The sequence below is a fragment of the Lissotriton vulgaris genome, unplaced genomic scaffold (assembly GCF_964263255.1).
Source record: "Lissotriton vulgaris unplaced genomic scaffold, aLisVul1.2 SCAFFOLD_2590, whole genome shotgun sequence".
NCBI lineage: Eukaryota > Metazoa > Chordata > Amphibia > Caudata > Salamandridae > Lissotriton > Lissotriton vulgaris.
Window position 1 is genome coordinate 287,414 of NW_028255253.1, and position 16,597 is coordinate 304,010.

Genomic DNA, 16,597 nt, shown 5'->3' on the forward strand with positions numbered 1-16,597 from the left:
ACTGGGGACGTGGACTGGGTTTGCGGCCTAATTGTAATCGCCCCCCCCCCCCCCCACACGCACGACACCACCCTCAATCCAGGTAGTTATATTTGTGGGCGCTTCACTGTGTAATTGGCTAGAATCAATCACCTTGAAGTTGAATAGCTTGAATAAAGTCTTTATTGCTCGATGAACAAAATGCATCGCAATTAAAACATGCACTCACCTAATGTCAGGAAATGGGGCGCGTCTGTGCGTGTAGGGGGGGGGGGAGGGGCAAGGAGAGAACCCCTGGGACTGCTGGCAACAGGTCAAGGGTTGGCGATTAAAACATCTGCCCCTTAAAAGGAAAAACACGCTAACGTGAAATAAAACAAGGAAGACGCATGTCTGGTGCAAAGCACGTCAGCACTTCCGTGTGCGTGGGTCGGAGGCGCGCACAAGAGCGCGCGCACTTTGTCAGTTGTTGCAGTGAATGCACCAGGACAGCTGGGGGAGGGGCGGGGGGACACGGGGCCTCTGACGGGGGTCACTTTAATCGATGCCCTTATGCAATCTTTAGCCACCAGGCGGGATAACTTTACTGAGGGCCAATTCTTTCATGTATTGGGCCCGGCAATGACGCTTCAAAGTGGCGCTATGAAGCTCCAGAGGCAGATAAGGAGCTCGAAGGCCTGGAAGAAATTTGACGAAGATCACACAACTGGGTTCACTGGGCTTAGGTTGAACTTCGAGTTTAAGTGTTCTGACTTCACTGAAGAGAGCCTCAAATCATCTCAAGCGATGGCGGGGTCAAAGTTCAGGTCTGATGCTCCAATGCAAAGTATACTTGGGCACAGGCATTGGACAGACGCGAAGAGTGACATGTGACTGCGTCCAATCAGACCTCCGGGTCCAATGTCTGCCCAACTCCTGTCCAACCGGGTGGAACAGGGGTGGGGGGCAGGTGAGAGGGTGTGCGCGGTCCTGTCCTAAACTCTGCACCACTCTCGGATGGGAGGGACCGACAGACAACCTGCCCTTCGGGAAGCTTCGGGAATATTCACTACTATAGACAGGAACTCAACACAAAACGGGGTGCGATGGAAAGGTCACTGTTCTAGGGGTGAAGGGATGGGGTGGGGGGCAATCCAGTACTCACATGTCTGGACCCTCCCCTCCCCTTCCAAGCGCCTTGCCCTTTGTGCATTTTCATCCTTCAAGCACTCCGAAGTAACCGAAAGGAGAAGCGTTACGCATCACGCGTAGCCCTTTATAAAGTATCTTAATGAATATAGCACGTCTCCTCGAGGCGCTGCCTGACACTTCGTGCTCAGAGGACCACTTATCACCAGAGGCCCCGTGTGTAATCATCCCTGGGACCAAGGAAGCCGCCGTTCTGCCTCTTTAAATCATCGGTATGTTTGCTCGCTTTTTAGTGCCTGGCACTGAAGCGCAAAGTGAGGGCGCTTTGAGGCCGAACTAAAGCGCTACAAGTGTGAACTAAAGCACTACAAATGTAAACACACATCATACTTGACAGGGCGGCCGGACAAAATACAGAGCAATCCTGTGGGGGAGGGGACAAGGATTTGTGTCCGTGTAGCGACGATTGTGATCCTATGTTGTTCAGGTAGAAGGCGCGCAGTTATCTCCGGGTGACTCACAAACGTGCCCCGAAGCGGAACGCTCGCAGGAGAATGAATGGCTCACTCACTCGGGTGCAGGCAGAGCCGACACTGCTGATGGCAGAAGCGATATCCCTTTTTAGAGCGCTCCAGGCGTTCACACGCCTTTCCCGGAATGATTTTAATTACTAGGTTTATGCACAATAAATTGTTGACTTCGTTGGCCTTTAATTGCTTGAAGATTAACTGGAATATAAACCTATCCGTTCGGTGAGCAATGACCTTATTACCTTTTTCAGTAAATTAACAAGGCACCAGTGCGTGGGGGGGATTAGTGAAAATATACGAGTGCATGGGGGGACTAGTGAAAATACACCTGTGTATGGGGAAATTAGTGAAAACACCCCTGCGCAGGAGGAAATGAGTGAAAAGACACCAGTGCATGAGGGAATTAGACAACATATACCAATGCATGAGCGAATTCGCTAAAATATACGTGTGCATGCCAAAATTAGTTAAACAAAAATAAACCTGTGCATGGGCATATGAATGAAAATACACAAGTGCACGGGTGAATTAGTGAAAATACAGATGTGCGGGAGGGAATTGTTGAAAATACGCCAATGCATGAGTGGCTATTACAATTAACTGGTGCACGAGTAAATAATTAATAAAACAGCGTATGGCGGTATGCTTCAAAATAGCCCCAGTGCATGGCAGATTCGGCGAAATAAAGCCCCGTGCATGGGGGGATTTGTGGAAATACACCAATGCATGGAGAATAAGTGAAAATACACCTGTGCATAGGGGGTTTGTGAAAATACACTCATGCAAGGAGGAATTAGTGAAACTACGCCTTCGCATAGGGGATTTGCGGAAATACACTCATGCAGAGGGGAATTAGTGAAACTACGCCTTCGCATAGGGGATTTGCGAAAATACACTCATACAGAGGGGAATTAGTGAAACTACGCCTACGCATGGTGGAATTTGTGAAAATACACAAATGTATGGAGGAATTCGTGACAATAAACGTGCGCATGTTGGTATTTGTGAAAATACGCCAGTGCCTGAGGTTTAAGTGGAAATACACACATGCATTGAGCCATTTGTGAAAATACACTAATGTATGGGGAATAACTGAAAAAACACACATGCATGGGGAAAACGTGGAAATACATGCCTGCATGGAAACATTTTTGAAAATACACGCGTGCATGGGAAATAAGTGGAAATACACGCATGCATGAAAAAATGTGAAAATACACCAATGCATGGGGGAATTCATCAAAATACACCTGCACATGTTGATATTTGTGAAAATGCACTGATGCCCGAGGAATAAGTGGAAATACACAAATGCATTGAAAACTTTGAAAATACACTAATGCATGGGGAATAAGTGGAAATACACACATGCATAGAATTTTTTTGAAAATACACAAAATCATGGGGAATCAGTGGAAATACATAAATGTGCGGAACAAATTGTGAAAATACACCAATGCATGGGAATAAATGGAAATACATGCATGCATAGAAATATTTGTGTAAATACAGCACACACAGCTAAGTTCTTAAATGCTGATGAACGTTCGTCTCAAACAGTTGTTTCGAGATACTCAGAAAACAACTACATTCAGATACCAAAACCATACCGTTGTGTAACAACACAAAAGTGATGTCTCCCTGGATGTGAACAACATGCAATAATGTGCTTGCCTCTCCTCTGCACCGTCCTTGGTGCATGGGGATGAGTATTAACAGAGATAGGACCGCGCGGGTAGGACTTGGACTCAAAGTAAAAGAGGTTTACCAGTATGTAATTGAAATATCCCGTCCTTCAGGCATGCCCAGGAGCATCATTTTTAAATGATAAGAGCGGGTCTCGGGGTCTTTTATGATGTGCTTCTTTAAGAACCTGTTCATAAGAGAGTTCAGTGAGCTAGGCACCAGCACAGGACTGTTTAACATCCCTACTAGTCGATTTTAATCTGTCAGTTGTCAATTAAACAAGTATGCAATAAGAATATTTAAGCCATCTCCTTCAAACACCTAGACGCAATTCAATATCCAGTGTGAGCTGCGGATGTATGGAAAATTAACAAGTGATGGCTGCATCCCTGGGTTAAAATATCAAACATGATTGTGTTTTTCCTAGAATTCATTGCGGCCACAGAGGCGGCAATACATATTTTTGGTTTTGAGCGCACAACTCAGGAACTCTCTACTCCCAGACTCGAGGAAACAAACATAGCTGAAAGCCTTAAAAAAATCTCAAAAACAAGTATTTTTTGACAAAGCTTTCTCCCCCTTCCTGACACAGATGGGCTCGCTCTCCACGCATGGGGAACAGACTCAAAGGCCTTCTCCAGGTCTTTCAATGGCTCCATATGCATCAAGAAGGGATATTCAAAGTGGTGCAATGTGTGTAAATTCACTAGCTCCTCAATGTGGCTTCTGCGCACCGGCTGGTGCTATTGAAAGCAATGAGATAAGGACGGGCGCGTCATAAATGGTATTATTTCAGACTTGTTCAAATTGGAACCAAAGCTTAAACCAAATAAGTGAAGATTTCTCCTTGATTATGAGAATAAAGCCCCCAGGAGCGTGGGACTTACCGCGTCTTTCTTCTTCACTGCTATGGAAGGAGATATTTAGCAGCTGATCCTATGAGCAGCCGCGCAGTTATCCCTGCACCGCTGCCAAGGCGCACAATGCACCCGCCTAGATGCCCAGCTCCCCACCACAAAGTGTTTACCGGATGCAGTGTGTTTGTTTGTTTGTGGTCGTTGCTTGTTGCGTTGCGTCCCACAGTCTAATTATCCTTATTGACATGCTCATGGATGCAAATTACCTTGTTTTAAGCAGTTCTTTCTTGCTGTGGTGATACACAGGGATTGCAGCAGGAAATCCCATGTTTGGGGCGCACTGCATCAACCAAGCTTGGCTATTGTTGAAACGGGGACTTGTCGCGCGCAAACACTTGCTACGCACGACGTAACTAAACTTCTAGTCACAATATGGCACACTCTGTGTAATAATGTTTGCGTCGTCGGAATGCGAGAGCTGGCTGGAAGAATGCAGCCACCTGACAAGGACCATCCTATTTTGAAGGACTCTTTTTCAGCCGATAACTTTGCTATTTCTTAACCAAAGAGATGTATAAATACATATATAAATATGTATGTATGTATATATATATATATATATATATATATATATATATATATATATACACACACACACACACACACATATATATATATATATATATATATATATATATATTAATATGACACGACAGTGAACATAAATGTGAGCCAATAACTCATGTTTCTGGAGCACCTTTACTGTACTAATAAACGTGCATTACCACATTTTTTTTCAACAGTGCAAGGGCTATATTCAAGTTTGTTACCACATTACAGCAAAATTGACACATGTAAAACAGGTTTTACTGCCTCCCAGAACATGTTGCAATTACTTTCGACAAGGAAGAGCTCTCCTAATAGCCAGGATGTCTTTTCTGTGCGGTTTTGTCTGACAGCATTAACCCTTTGTATCCTGGCTTTGGATATATCCTTTCTGTTACAACAAATACAGAATAACAAACTGTGGCATAATCCATATCTGAAAAGCAGAGTGTGATCTGCTAGTGATTGTCATTGGTAACGGAGGGGACGGTCATATATACATAATATTATAAACAAAAATATCTAATGGGGACCAGTGATAAAAACAATTGTTCTATTATGAATTGTTGTTGTTCCATTCACTGCTCGAAATGTAAGTTTTAACAAAATAAAGTGACCCATGGGTATGGTTTTTAGCATGCTTTCAATTTTGTCTTTTGTGTTATGTACCGTGATGTGATTGTAAGTATTGTTTTTAACATGTGTTCACTTTTTGTGCCAATGTTTATACATATGTGTACTTATGCTATCTATGTCACACCTCTTTTCAGCCCTGAAGAAGTTCAAACTTTTGAACGAAACGCGTTGGCTGAGGCTTGTTGCACAATTTGTTGGACTATGCAATAAAGAACCACTTTTTCAGAAAGGAACTGACCAGTCTTCATTACTGAAACCGACAATTCTGGGAGTGCACCTCTCCACTTTTCTCGAAGTGATCAAAACAACTTCATATCCATGAGGTTATTGAAGTTTTAAGCCCAAGCCGATGGCTTCGGGCTTCCAGCCTCTCCCAGGCAAACCTCTCTGCTGCTCACAGTCACAAGGAGTTAATGACCAGGCGACCTCAGGAGCTACTTCCGGCTCCTGTCCAGAGTGTGAGGGGTTACAGAGGGTCTGATGGGCGCTCCAGGAAATATACCAGAGTCCAACTTGGGGACTAATATTCAAATGTGTATTTTTTCCCAATGGAATCGGAATCAGGTGTACATTTCCTCCTGGAACACATTTACACGCACACACACACACTCAAACACATATATGAGACATTCCTATTTCATTTATTTATTTCTCATCAGTCGGATTGCATTTACTAATACAAATTCCCAGAAGTTGTTTGTGGATTGGAATTTTATATTCGTAAATCTCAATTGTTATGTTATGTTATTGACATTTATAACGCACACAGCTACACAAGAGTGTTAAGCGTTAATTCCCCCTAAAGGCGGTAAAGGTGTCTGAGAACCAGGACCCAAGTTTTTTAAAACACTAGGACATTGGGGAGCCGGCAGCGGAGTAAGTGGGGTGCCTGCTGCAGAGAGGGGTCTTTCTGGAGTTTGTTTCAGCCTTTCCCCTTCCCAGGCTGATGCACCTTTGATTCAAGTGCTATGAGACAAGACGGTCTTTTGAGGGCGCTATGCAAGTGATCAGTGGTGCTATCAGCCGCACTTGTTGTACACGAGGTAGTGAAAAGGACAGTGCCGGGTTCTGTGCTCCACTCGGATGTTGTGGACTGACTCAGAGTTAACTCACAGGACGGAAGGATACAAAGTGGATACACGAGTGTATTTAAAAGTGTAAACATTCCAAGCAAACGATACAAATGTATAAAAAGTATACATTCTAAAACCTAATGTGTAAATATATAGAACTGGCTTCATATTAGCTTGAAACCTACACAGTGTATACAAATGTAAATAGTCCCAGACACAAGAAGTAAATATATAAATATATCAACATTCCCAGAAATATGGTCTAAATATATAAAGATGAACACATTCTAAAAAAAGAAGGAAATGTATTAAAATGTTTGCCTTCCGAAACACGAGGTGAATATATAACACGTGTACATTCAAAGCATAACATGTAAATATATCACAATGTATACACCTTAAAATGTAACAAGGTATTTTTTCCTTGTAATTTGGTTGACACAGTCACTCATGGGCATTTCTCTGTTTATTTATGTATTTTTGTGGTAGTGGAACCCCGGGAATTAAACCGAATCCACCCTGTCCCGTCGGAGTCACACCGAGGGTAGACGGTGCTTGCCAGGACACAGCTCAAACACACAGGTTAACCAGGGAAACTGATCTATAGGCCCTGGGCACGAGGTTTCCCATCAGGCTGTCATGGGCACGAGGCAAGGGTTATGTGGTTATCGTTTCCCCGCAGGTGATTCTCACAACAGAAATGGGGTGCGCTTGGGGCGGCCCTACCCATGCCTCTGTGGCCAGTCAGGTGGCTCGGCTGGCACGGATTACAGGCCCCCCTTGTAGCATCCCACGTTGGTGAATGTTTTTTCCTTAAGGGCACCCTTGTATTCTGTGAGATCAGAGGAGGGGTACCCCACGGGTAAGACTGGGCTAGTAATCATAGTATTTACAATTTGTATAGCGCACATCGTCAACTGAAACATCTCTTGGCGCTTAATTCCTGTCCCTTGGTGCCCCTAACCGGGCGGCTCTCCCGTTTGTTGAGGAGGGAGTAACCTTCCATCTGCACTCTTGCGCAGAGGTCGCCGGAACAGGCGCACAACCAGTGTGAGTGTCTCACAACAAGGTGTGTCTCACAACAAGGTGTGATAGAGGCCGCGCTTCTGCCTGCCTCTACCCGCCCCCTAAAAGACGGGGTGACCGAACCGAGACAGGCTACACGTATGCACCAAACAGAACTAACATATTAAATCGAAGAGCATGAGAAGGAAATAACATGAAGACGGCCAGGGCACGTCATTTGCACAAGTCCCATACAATGTTGTACTAATAGTGTTGAACGTTGCACGGACCGCTTTCCAGTGGTCAGCGAGTGAAAAATTCGATTTAGCATCTATCAGAGGTCAATGCCATTCGTGTCCTGTCCTGGTCGCCAGAGCAAAAGTTGCTGCAAAACTAACAAGTGTGGATTAAAAGTTTCGCCCCCGAAGCCGTGCAATACTGCCCGGCACAGGGTCGGTGTATGTGATACGGCCCTCAAGGTGCACACATAACTATGTATTTTATTTGTGAAGAGTTTTGTAAAGCGCCGTATGTGTCGTCGCAGTGATTTCATGGCGCTGCGCAGTAGAGCAGTTCGCTGCCCCAAACTACACGTATTTCTTTAGCGCCTACATGCCCTCGGGCGACAGTCGCTCTCCACAATTACAAATAATTTAAAAAATACTGTAACATCCCAACTCTTTCAACACATCTCATTTTTACCATTTTTTTTAATTTTTCGTATCTCTCTTAGTTAATCGGCGCCTCTGATAAGAATGTCAGCAGTCGGCCAGCAGCAGTTGACTGCTCACACAGCCAGCAGCGAAAGGCAGGAGAATGGGCTGCTGGGGAGATAACTCAATCTTTTCTCCCCTCCCCAGAACAAAGGCTCCCTCCCTTTGAAGCCCCCTCCCCGCTCCTCCTTTCACCCGGGATCAGTGAAAGCTCCGCGTGGATTTGCATTTATAACTGGGTAATGAGGGGGAGGCCAGGAGCCGGTGCTGGAACTAGAAAAAAAACACGTTTTCATGTACAAATGTGTTAACCCCCATCCCCTCCCTCTTCCCTGGTCCTTTCTTGTACTTTTTTCCTGCCCTTCCTTTGTGCTTATCACCCTCTTTAACTAATCACGGCCTTTAATTCCTCGTTGACAGATTAGAGTAATCGCCTGGGATTGGCCGGTGTCTTTTGTAGCGCTGCGTGTACACTACACCGCCAGCGCTTAGAGCCCTGTGGGGGGGGGGGGGGGGGGGGGAGGCGCTGCCGAGAGGCGTTCGTGGTACCCCGGGTTCAAGCTCTACCGTAAATAATAACATATAATAATAAAAAGATTTTTTTTAAAAGACAATTTGATGGTTAAAGAAATATCCCTTGAAGACGAAATGAAACTCCACGTTGAGAACCCGCAGTGACCCTAAAAAGTAAGAAAGCAAGCGCCTAGCACAGCGTAAGGCGCTGAGTGAAACGCCCGAGCTGAGGGTGATCATGGCAACGTTTGCCAGATCACCCTAAAGGTGCCAAACCTAACTTGTCCTTCCCCGCCCTCAATTCGCAGGTAATTGACAGGCTGTGATAAATACAGAAGGTTTGGAAGTGCTTCTATTAGGTAGGTAAAATGTGAGGTCATTTTTTGTAAAGAAAGAAAATTATTTTACTTCAAAGTACAAGTTTCCGCACATTGTCAATCCAGGGGGAAATATTCCTGAAGACTCGTCATACGGCGCCAAAGTTATAAGAAGACCGAAAAATAATTTCCTCCTAACTATAACTACACCCAGTCACAACTGCTACTGGGATATAAATAAATAAATCAATATATATATATATATATATATATATATATATATATATATATATATATATATATATATATATATATATATATATATATATATATACATCCACATAGATATATGTGTGTGTATATAGTTCCCATTGCCTATGTTTTGTACATCAATCTGTACCTAGTAGGATATGTGCCCCGTGCTGGTGGGAAAATGTCCTCTTGAATAAATGCACAAAGCGGCAGAAATAGCTTTGATCCGGGCAGTAATTATCGCCCCCGCTTTACGTCTGTAATTGACGACATCTGACTGATCGCCAAATTAGGTACCAATTATTTGCCGCGTCCTAATTATCTGACTTATAATCAGTTTTTCGACGAAGAGTGCGGTACAGTGTAATGTCATGTTGAAATTCATGTGGTTTAAAAAAGATCTTGGTCGCCACTGCTCTATCGCCGAAGCGTGAGTTGACGTCACTGGAAGATTCATATTCCAGTAAAATAGCGCTATCTTTAAAGCCTTCAATTGCCATATCTTGGCACACGCTGTATTTCTGTAAACCGTAGTCCCCTTATTTCGGGCGTTTAGAAACAGATTTCACGGCGCTATAAAAAAAGTCAATGTACAATGTATTGACATTGTTTTTGTTTTTTAATACCGATATGTGGCCAACATGTGTGTTCTCTATGCACCGTGGCGCTGTCCACTAAATAGCTAAAGGCGTTTATTCTGCGGCTGGTTTGTACTTTGTAATGTTTTCTGCACTCGAAGAACCTTAGAAGCTGAAAAAGGGCGAAGTGCACAGTTCAGGATTTGAATGAAAGCGCCTCCTGCCCCGTTGTCCCTTTATAAATCAGCCATCGAGAGACCCGCCTCTGTCCCCGTCGTGTTTACCCCGTCAGTGGTGGGACAGGACCAGTGCCCCCACGTGCGGCCGGAGGTATGGTGCGTCCAGGTACGCGGAGAATCAAAGCGCTAAGTGTGCACATGGCGTCTTACGTCTAAAGCTTAAATCTATAGCTCCCACGCTGCATTTCATTTAAAAAGGGCGGCGTTTGCTCACGTTTAAGGCGCCGACGGCGTCCCATGAAGTTGCTCTGTGCGCTTCATTCTGTGGCAGATTAAACCGCTCTACCAAGCGCTGCGAACAAGGCCCTCTGAGCGCACCGGGGCGGCCTCGGAAAGAACACTTCCTAGTGCGTTTAAAGAGAGTGTTCTAAGGCAGCAATTACTCTTTCTTTGTCAGTTACGCTAGAATGTTAGGAATTACCCCGAGGAATCTATTCATCCATTAATTCGTGGGTTATTTCCATCTTCTACTCGTTTTTTTTCTTCCTTTCTTCCTTCCTTTCTTTCTTTCCTGTTTTTCTTTCATTTTTCTTTCTTTCCTTTTTTCGTTCCTTCTTTCTCTTCTGTCCGTCTGTCTTTCTTTCTTTTTCTATTTCATGTATACACACCCATTCTCATTTGCTTTTATTCACGAGGCGCATCGTCCTACCAGTTTCCTTACCTTGTTTCTTTTCACTATCCCCAAGCACTAGTGATGCCCATGTCTTGAACAAGCAGACAATGCTGTTTTGATTGCCCCCTTGCACTAGTGATAGTTATGATATGAAGCCGCATCAAGTGCTATTTTCACTAACATTCTTACGCTTGTGATAGTGACGTCACGGAGGTGCAGACAGTGGTGTTTTCACTAGAACCTGCCTACCCTTGGTGCAAATGATATCCCTGCCATGAAGCGCGGACAGCGGTGCTTCTAGTAGTGTCCTTGCACCAGTGATAGCCCAGTGCTGTCACTAAGCCCTGGATCGAGTGAGAGCCGTGCCATGAAGTGAGGACAGTGACAGCTCACGAACATGGAGGCTGATAGCGGTATATCACTGCCTCCTGCACTAGTGATAGTCGTGGCGTGAAGAGCAGATGGTGGTATGTTCATTAATTCCTTGCACTAGTGATAGTCATACCATTGGGGGCAGTTAGTGCTGTTCTTCCTAACCCCACCTGCATTAGCGACAGCCATGCCATGGCGAGCAGTGCTACTTACACTGCCTCCTGCACTAGCCATGACCACCGAGCGTGTAGCACAGACAGTGGTATTTTCACTACCTCTTGCACTAGTGAAAGGCATGCCATGGGGCGCAGACAGTGGTATTGTCACTGGCACTACCCCCTTCACTAGTGATACTCATACCATGACGCTTAGACAGCGCTATGTTCACTATCCCGTGCACTAGTGATAGGTCACCATGACGCTTAGATAGCGCTATTTTCACTTCCCTTGCACTAGTGATATTCATACCACGACGCTTAGACAGCGCTATGTTCACTATCCCCTTGCACTAGTGATACTCATACCATGACGCTTAGACAGCGCTATGTTCACTATCCCCTTGCACTAGTGATACTCATACTAGACAGCGCTATGTTCACTATCTCCTTCCACTAGTGATAGTCATACCATGAAGCTTAGACAGCGCTATGTTCACTATCCCGTGCACTAGTGATAGTCATACCATGACGCTTAGACAGCGCTACGTTCACTCCCCTTGCACTAGTGCGAGCCATGCATGCTCCAGGCGCCCTTACCTTGAAAGCGGTGCCCGAAGAAGCGGTTCCGCAGCACCCAGGGGTAGAAGTTGAGGGGGTCCCGGTGCTGGGCCCCGAAGAAGGAGTGGGGGTGCTGCAGGTGTGAGGCGCCCAGCTGGTGGGGGTGCATGCCCAGGGAGGGGTGGCTGACGGCCTCGGGGAAGACCAGGTGCTCGGGGCTGCTGTAGAGGGGCCGGCCGGCGGGGTTGGGGTGGAAGCCGTTGACGAAGGCGTCGGCCGCCGAGCCCGGGTAGTTGAGGGCCGTGGGCCGGAGCGGCTCCTCCGAGCCCGGGTGCGTGTCCTTCGCCACCAGGGACTCGATGGTGAAGCAGCGCTTGGTGGCCGGCTGGAACATAGTTCTCTTGTTTTGGGCGGCGTGGAGGGGAGGGGGGTGAGTCCACTTGGTGCTGGTCCTCGCTGTGCCCAGGGATGCCCTCTGCTCCTCTACCCTAGGAGAGGGTGTGGCGAGCCGCCCTGCTCCATGGAGGGTCTGTGCACCTGCGGGTGTGGGCTCGGGTGTCTTTGGGGCGTCTGTGCCTCTCTGTGGTGATTGCAGGTGTCCCGAGGAGGTCTGTGAGGACCCTGTGCCGGTCTGTGGTGACTCTGGGGTCCCTCAGCCCTCGCGCGCCTCTGTGGCTTCTTGTAATGATCGCCTCTATTGCGCCCAGAGGCCTCCCTGTACTCACTTCTGCGATGTGCTGCCGGCCTCTGTGGATCGTGTGGGTATCTTCTTGTAGGACTGAGGGCCCCTTTACCGGTCTGTGGGTCCCTGTAGCCCTCACACGCCTCTGTGGCTTCCTGTAGTAGTTGTACGCCTGTATAGCGCCCAGAGGCCTCCCTACGCTCACTTCTGTGATTTGCTGCAGGTCTCTGTGGTTATTGCAGAACTCTTCTTGTAGGTCTGTGGGCCCATGTATCGGTCTGTAGGTCTGTGGCCCCCTGTGCCGGTCTGTGGATCTCTCCAGCACCTACGCTCCTCTGTGCCTTCCTGTCGCAGGTGTGCGCCTCTTAGGCGCCGGGCGGCCTCTAGGCGCACTTCTCTGATGCTTGCAGGCTTCTGTGGCTGCTGTGAGTCCCAGCAGTTGTGCACGCGTCTGTGGTTGGAGTTGTCTGTGGTGTCTCCCGTTGCCTGTCGTTGCTGCAGCAGCTCCTCGAAGTAGGTGTAGCGCTGCGTGTCTGCCCCTCGCCGCAGTGTACGCTGTCTCTGCAGCTGCTGCGGCTCTCTGTCTGCTGTCTCTGCTGCTCGCAGGGATGGAGGAGCAGGGTAGGACCCCTCGCCTCGGGTCCCCAGCAGCCAATCCGCGAGGGGATCCGTGCTGAGCAGTGCAAAGAGTGCAGTACCTGAGAGGGGCGCGCTGATTGGACAACCTCACCTGCCCAAAGGTTGGGAAGGGCATGAGGAGAGCGGGGGGTGTCTCGGAAGAGCTGTCTGGAGCATGTGCAGAGAGCAGGAGGCAGGTCCGGGGGGCGGGGCAGGGGCAGAGCCCAGCTGAGCAAGACGAGGAGCGCCGAGCAGCGCCCGCCTCTAGCCGCTGGCTTCAGTGACAGCATCCTCTGAGCGCAGAGAGAGCGGCGGGGGACTGACCTGGACACGGGGCTGAAGGATGAGAGAGAGAGAAGAGAGGGGGGAGAAAGAGAGAGAAGAGAGGAGAGAGGGAGAGAAGAGAGCAAGGGAGAGAGATAGAGAGAGGGAGAGAGAGACAGAGAACAGAGAGACAGACAGAGAGATGAACAAATGAGATTGGGGGCTACATAGAGACAAACATTTAATAAAAAGCGAGGAACTGTTAAGCCACCTGATAAGGAAGACAGCAATGAAAGAAAGCTGAGGAGGAGTAGGAGAAAAAGGGAAACAAGGAATGAAAAAACAATTAAAGAGAGAAGACAAAGGGGTAGCATGAGTGAAAGGACAAAGATATCAAGAAAGAGAGGAGGGGATGGAAGAGCGCGGATGAAAGGAGGGGGCAGTGAAACGATACACACGTAATACAAGAGGCAAAAGGGAAGGGGTGAAATAGGAGGCGTGGAGATACGCCAGACAGAGAGGAAGAAGGAATGAAATGGGGAAGAAGAAAGAATAGGGGAGGAGAAAGAAAAAACAAAGAGTGGGAGACAGAAAGGGAAATGAGTACAAGGGGAAATATAATACATAGAAAAACTGAAACTCGGAGGAGAGGAGCAGGCGATCGGGATTTGAGAAAGAAGAGAGAGCGAGAGAGGCAACCTAGAAACAGAGAATAGAGGCGGAGAGGGGAAGAAAACATAGCAAAAGACGATAGGAAAGTAAAAAATTGGAAGAGCAGGAAGGAAGAAAGACAAAAAATCGATTAAAAGAATAAGTCAACTCAAGAGATTGAATCAACGGATCAGGGGGACCGTGGAAAAAAGAAAAAAGAGCGATCCTAAGAATGAGGTGGAAAAATAATAAAGGAAACAAAGAGAAGATATTAAAAAACATGGAAAATGAAACACGTTAAAGAAAAAGTAGACCGACACGTAACAGCTGTCGGCAGAAACATACAGACAAAGAAAAAGGATAAGTTTAAAATAAAATCTAAGAAATTATTTAAAAACTACAAAAAGAAAAAAAGAGACGCTGATACGGAAAGAAATAAAAAGACGTGGAGATATCGAACAGGGGAAGAAATACAAAGTGGAAGGAAAGAATGAAAAGGGAACGAAAAGATAGAGGGAGTGAAAGGAGGAAACAAGAAAGACGGAAATAGAAGAAATAACGATCTAGGACAGGAAAGAGGAGAATGTAAAAAATAGAGGCGAAAGAGAGCAAAGAAGAGGAAAAGATAAAAGAAGAAACAAAAACAAAGAGGCAAAAATAAAATAAATGAATGAATGAAGAGAAGGGAAGTGACGGAGGAGATGAAATAAGCAGAGGATAAAGGAACGCTGCTGCATTTTCCAAAACGAAGAAAGAAAAATAATATAACTGAATGGAGAGAAGGGAGGCGGCGGCGGCCTGAAGAGAGGAAATAAAAAGGCGATAAAGAAATGATGTTTCATTCAGATAGATGGTACTGCTAATCTAGCGCTTCGAAGATGAGACAAGAGTTTTACCGCCCAAGAACCACCTTTCTATAAAAAAGCAATGGTAAGTACTAAACCATACACACTCGCACACCCAACACACGAGGACACAACACACACGCACACTCACGCACAGACAACACATGCACGCACACCTCTCTCTGCTGTTGTACAGAATCACTGGCGTGGGATTAAACATATATTGCTGGCCTCACGCTCCCTCCTACTAACGCTCTCCACACATTTTCACAGTTAATTGCCCACATGCGTTTCCAGGGGCAGCCTGCAGCAGCCATTGCGAGCAACTAGGACGCGCGTCGTGAGCTCACATTTATGCGTGCAGCGCCTAGACACGGACAGTGCTCCAAAGAGGCGGTGACCACCTCTCCTGTGCCGCGCGCGCACAGCGTCTTCGGCCTCTTCTTTCTAGAGCACGAAAACACACGTGGTCAGAGGGGTGGGGGATGTTTCATTTGTTTATTTATTTATTTATTTATTTATTTATTTATGCATTTTTATATAGCGCGGACTTTACCCGAAGGCGTCAGAGCGCTTCACATTAGGAACAGAAATGAAACATAATGAGAAACATTACAAAAGAGCAGATTACTAAAACATACGTTACTTACATAAGGGAATAGTGACAATTGTGAGCAAACAAAAAAACATGAGGTAGTAAAAATTGTGAGCAACCAAAAATACATGAGGTAGTAAAGGTAATAGTGACAATTGTGAGCAAACAAAATACTTGAGGTAGTAAAAATTGTGAACAACCAAAAATACATGAGGTAGTCAAAAGTGCACAAGAGGAAAAGTGACAAGTGTGCAGTTATAAGAGAAAACAGAGTATAATTTGAGGTATAATACTGCAATAAGTGCTAGGCACAAGAACAGGCGTTACGTAGGCAAGGTGGCACTCGTGCAAGTATCAAAGGTAAAAACATGTGAGAGGTAGCAACCGTGTGTTACAAGGGCAAAGTGTTGTGTGCATGTTACAAAAGGGCACCGAACACAAGTACATGGAGAATACTGCAAAAAGGCAGACACTCCCACCACAGGAAAACACTGGGAAGGCACTCCCATGGTCATGGGAAGTAGAAAATATCAGTAGTGGGGAGTCTTCCTCCAAATAGCAAGAGGACGTGAATTACTTTTGGAGGTGTCTCTGGAGGAGGAGAACTTTGAGGTCCCTTTTGAAGGCCTGGGAGGATTTGTAGGAAGAGCAGACTTCCGTTTCGTTATAATGCGCATTAATCCGAAAATGATGCATCGAAGTGTCTCTGGAGCCCCGGTTGCGTGCGCCCCCCCCCCCGCCCCCCACCCATCCAACTTCGGAGCTGCCCCCTTCCTCCATGCACCCCTGTCGAGGCCCTGGGCTGGGCAGCCCTGCACTGGGCACCAGGGTGCAGAAGCAGCACGCTTTGTGCCACACACATCAGTCAGAAACTGCATGCTGGCACGGTGTGTGTGTGTGTGTTCATATGTGGCACCACGGTGTGATGCTGCGGTACACACAGGCCCGGTGGAGATGCTGCGGTACACCCAGGCCCAGGAGGGCCTGCTCTTAAGGCCCCGAGGTCTCCCGCCACAGCCCTGAGCGCACAACCAACCCTGGCCTGTCTCCTTGAATGCAGTGTCGAGGACTGGGGCAGGGAGTGTGTGTTCATATGTGACACCACGGTGGTGATGCTGTGGTGCACCCA

General features: G+C 46.7%; 1 protein-coding gene across 1 annotated transcript in view; it reads right to left on the reverse strand.

The window, feature by feature from the left end:
- LOC147659186 (homeobox protein EMX1) overlaps positions 1–13,095 on the reverse strand; it is a 55,690-nt gene extending 42,595 nt beyond the window's left edge. The window contains exon 1 of the mRNA XM_086951915.1: positions 11,853–13,095. Within this exon, the coding sequence (XP_086808041.1) occupies positions 11,853–12,207 (355 nt within the window). The 5' untranslated portion in view covers positions 12,208–13,095. The remainder of the gene's footprint in view (positions 1–11,852) is intronic.
- Positions 13,096–16,597: the final 3,502 nt, after the last annotated feature.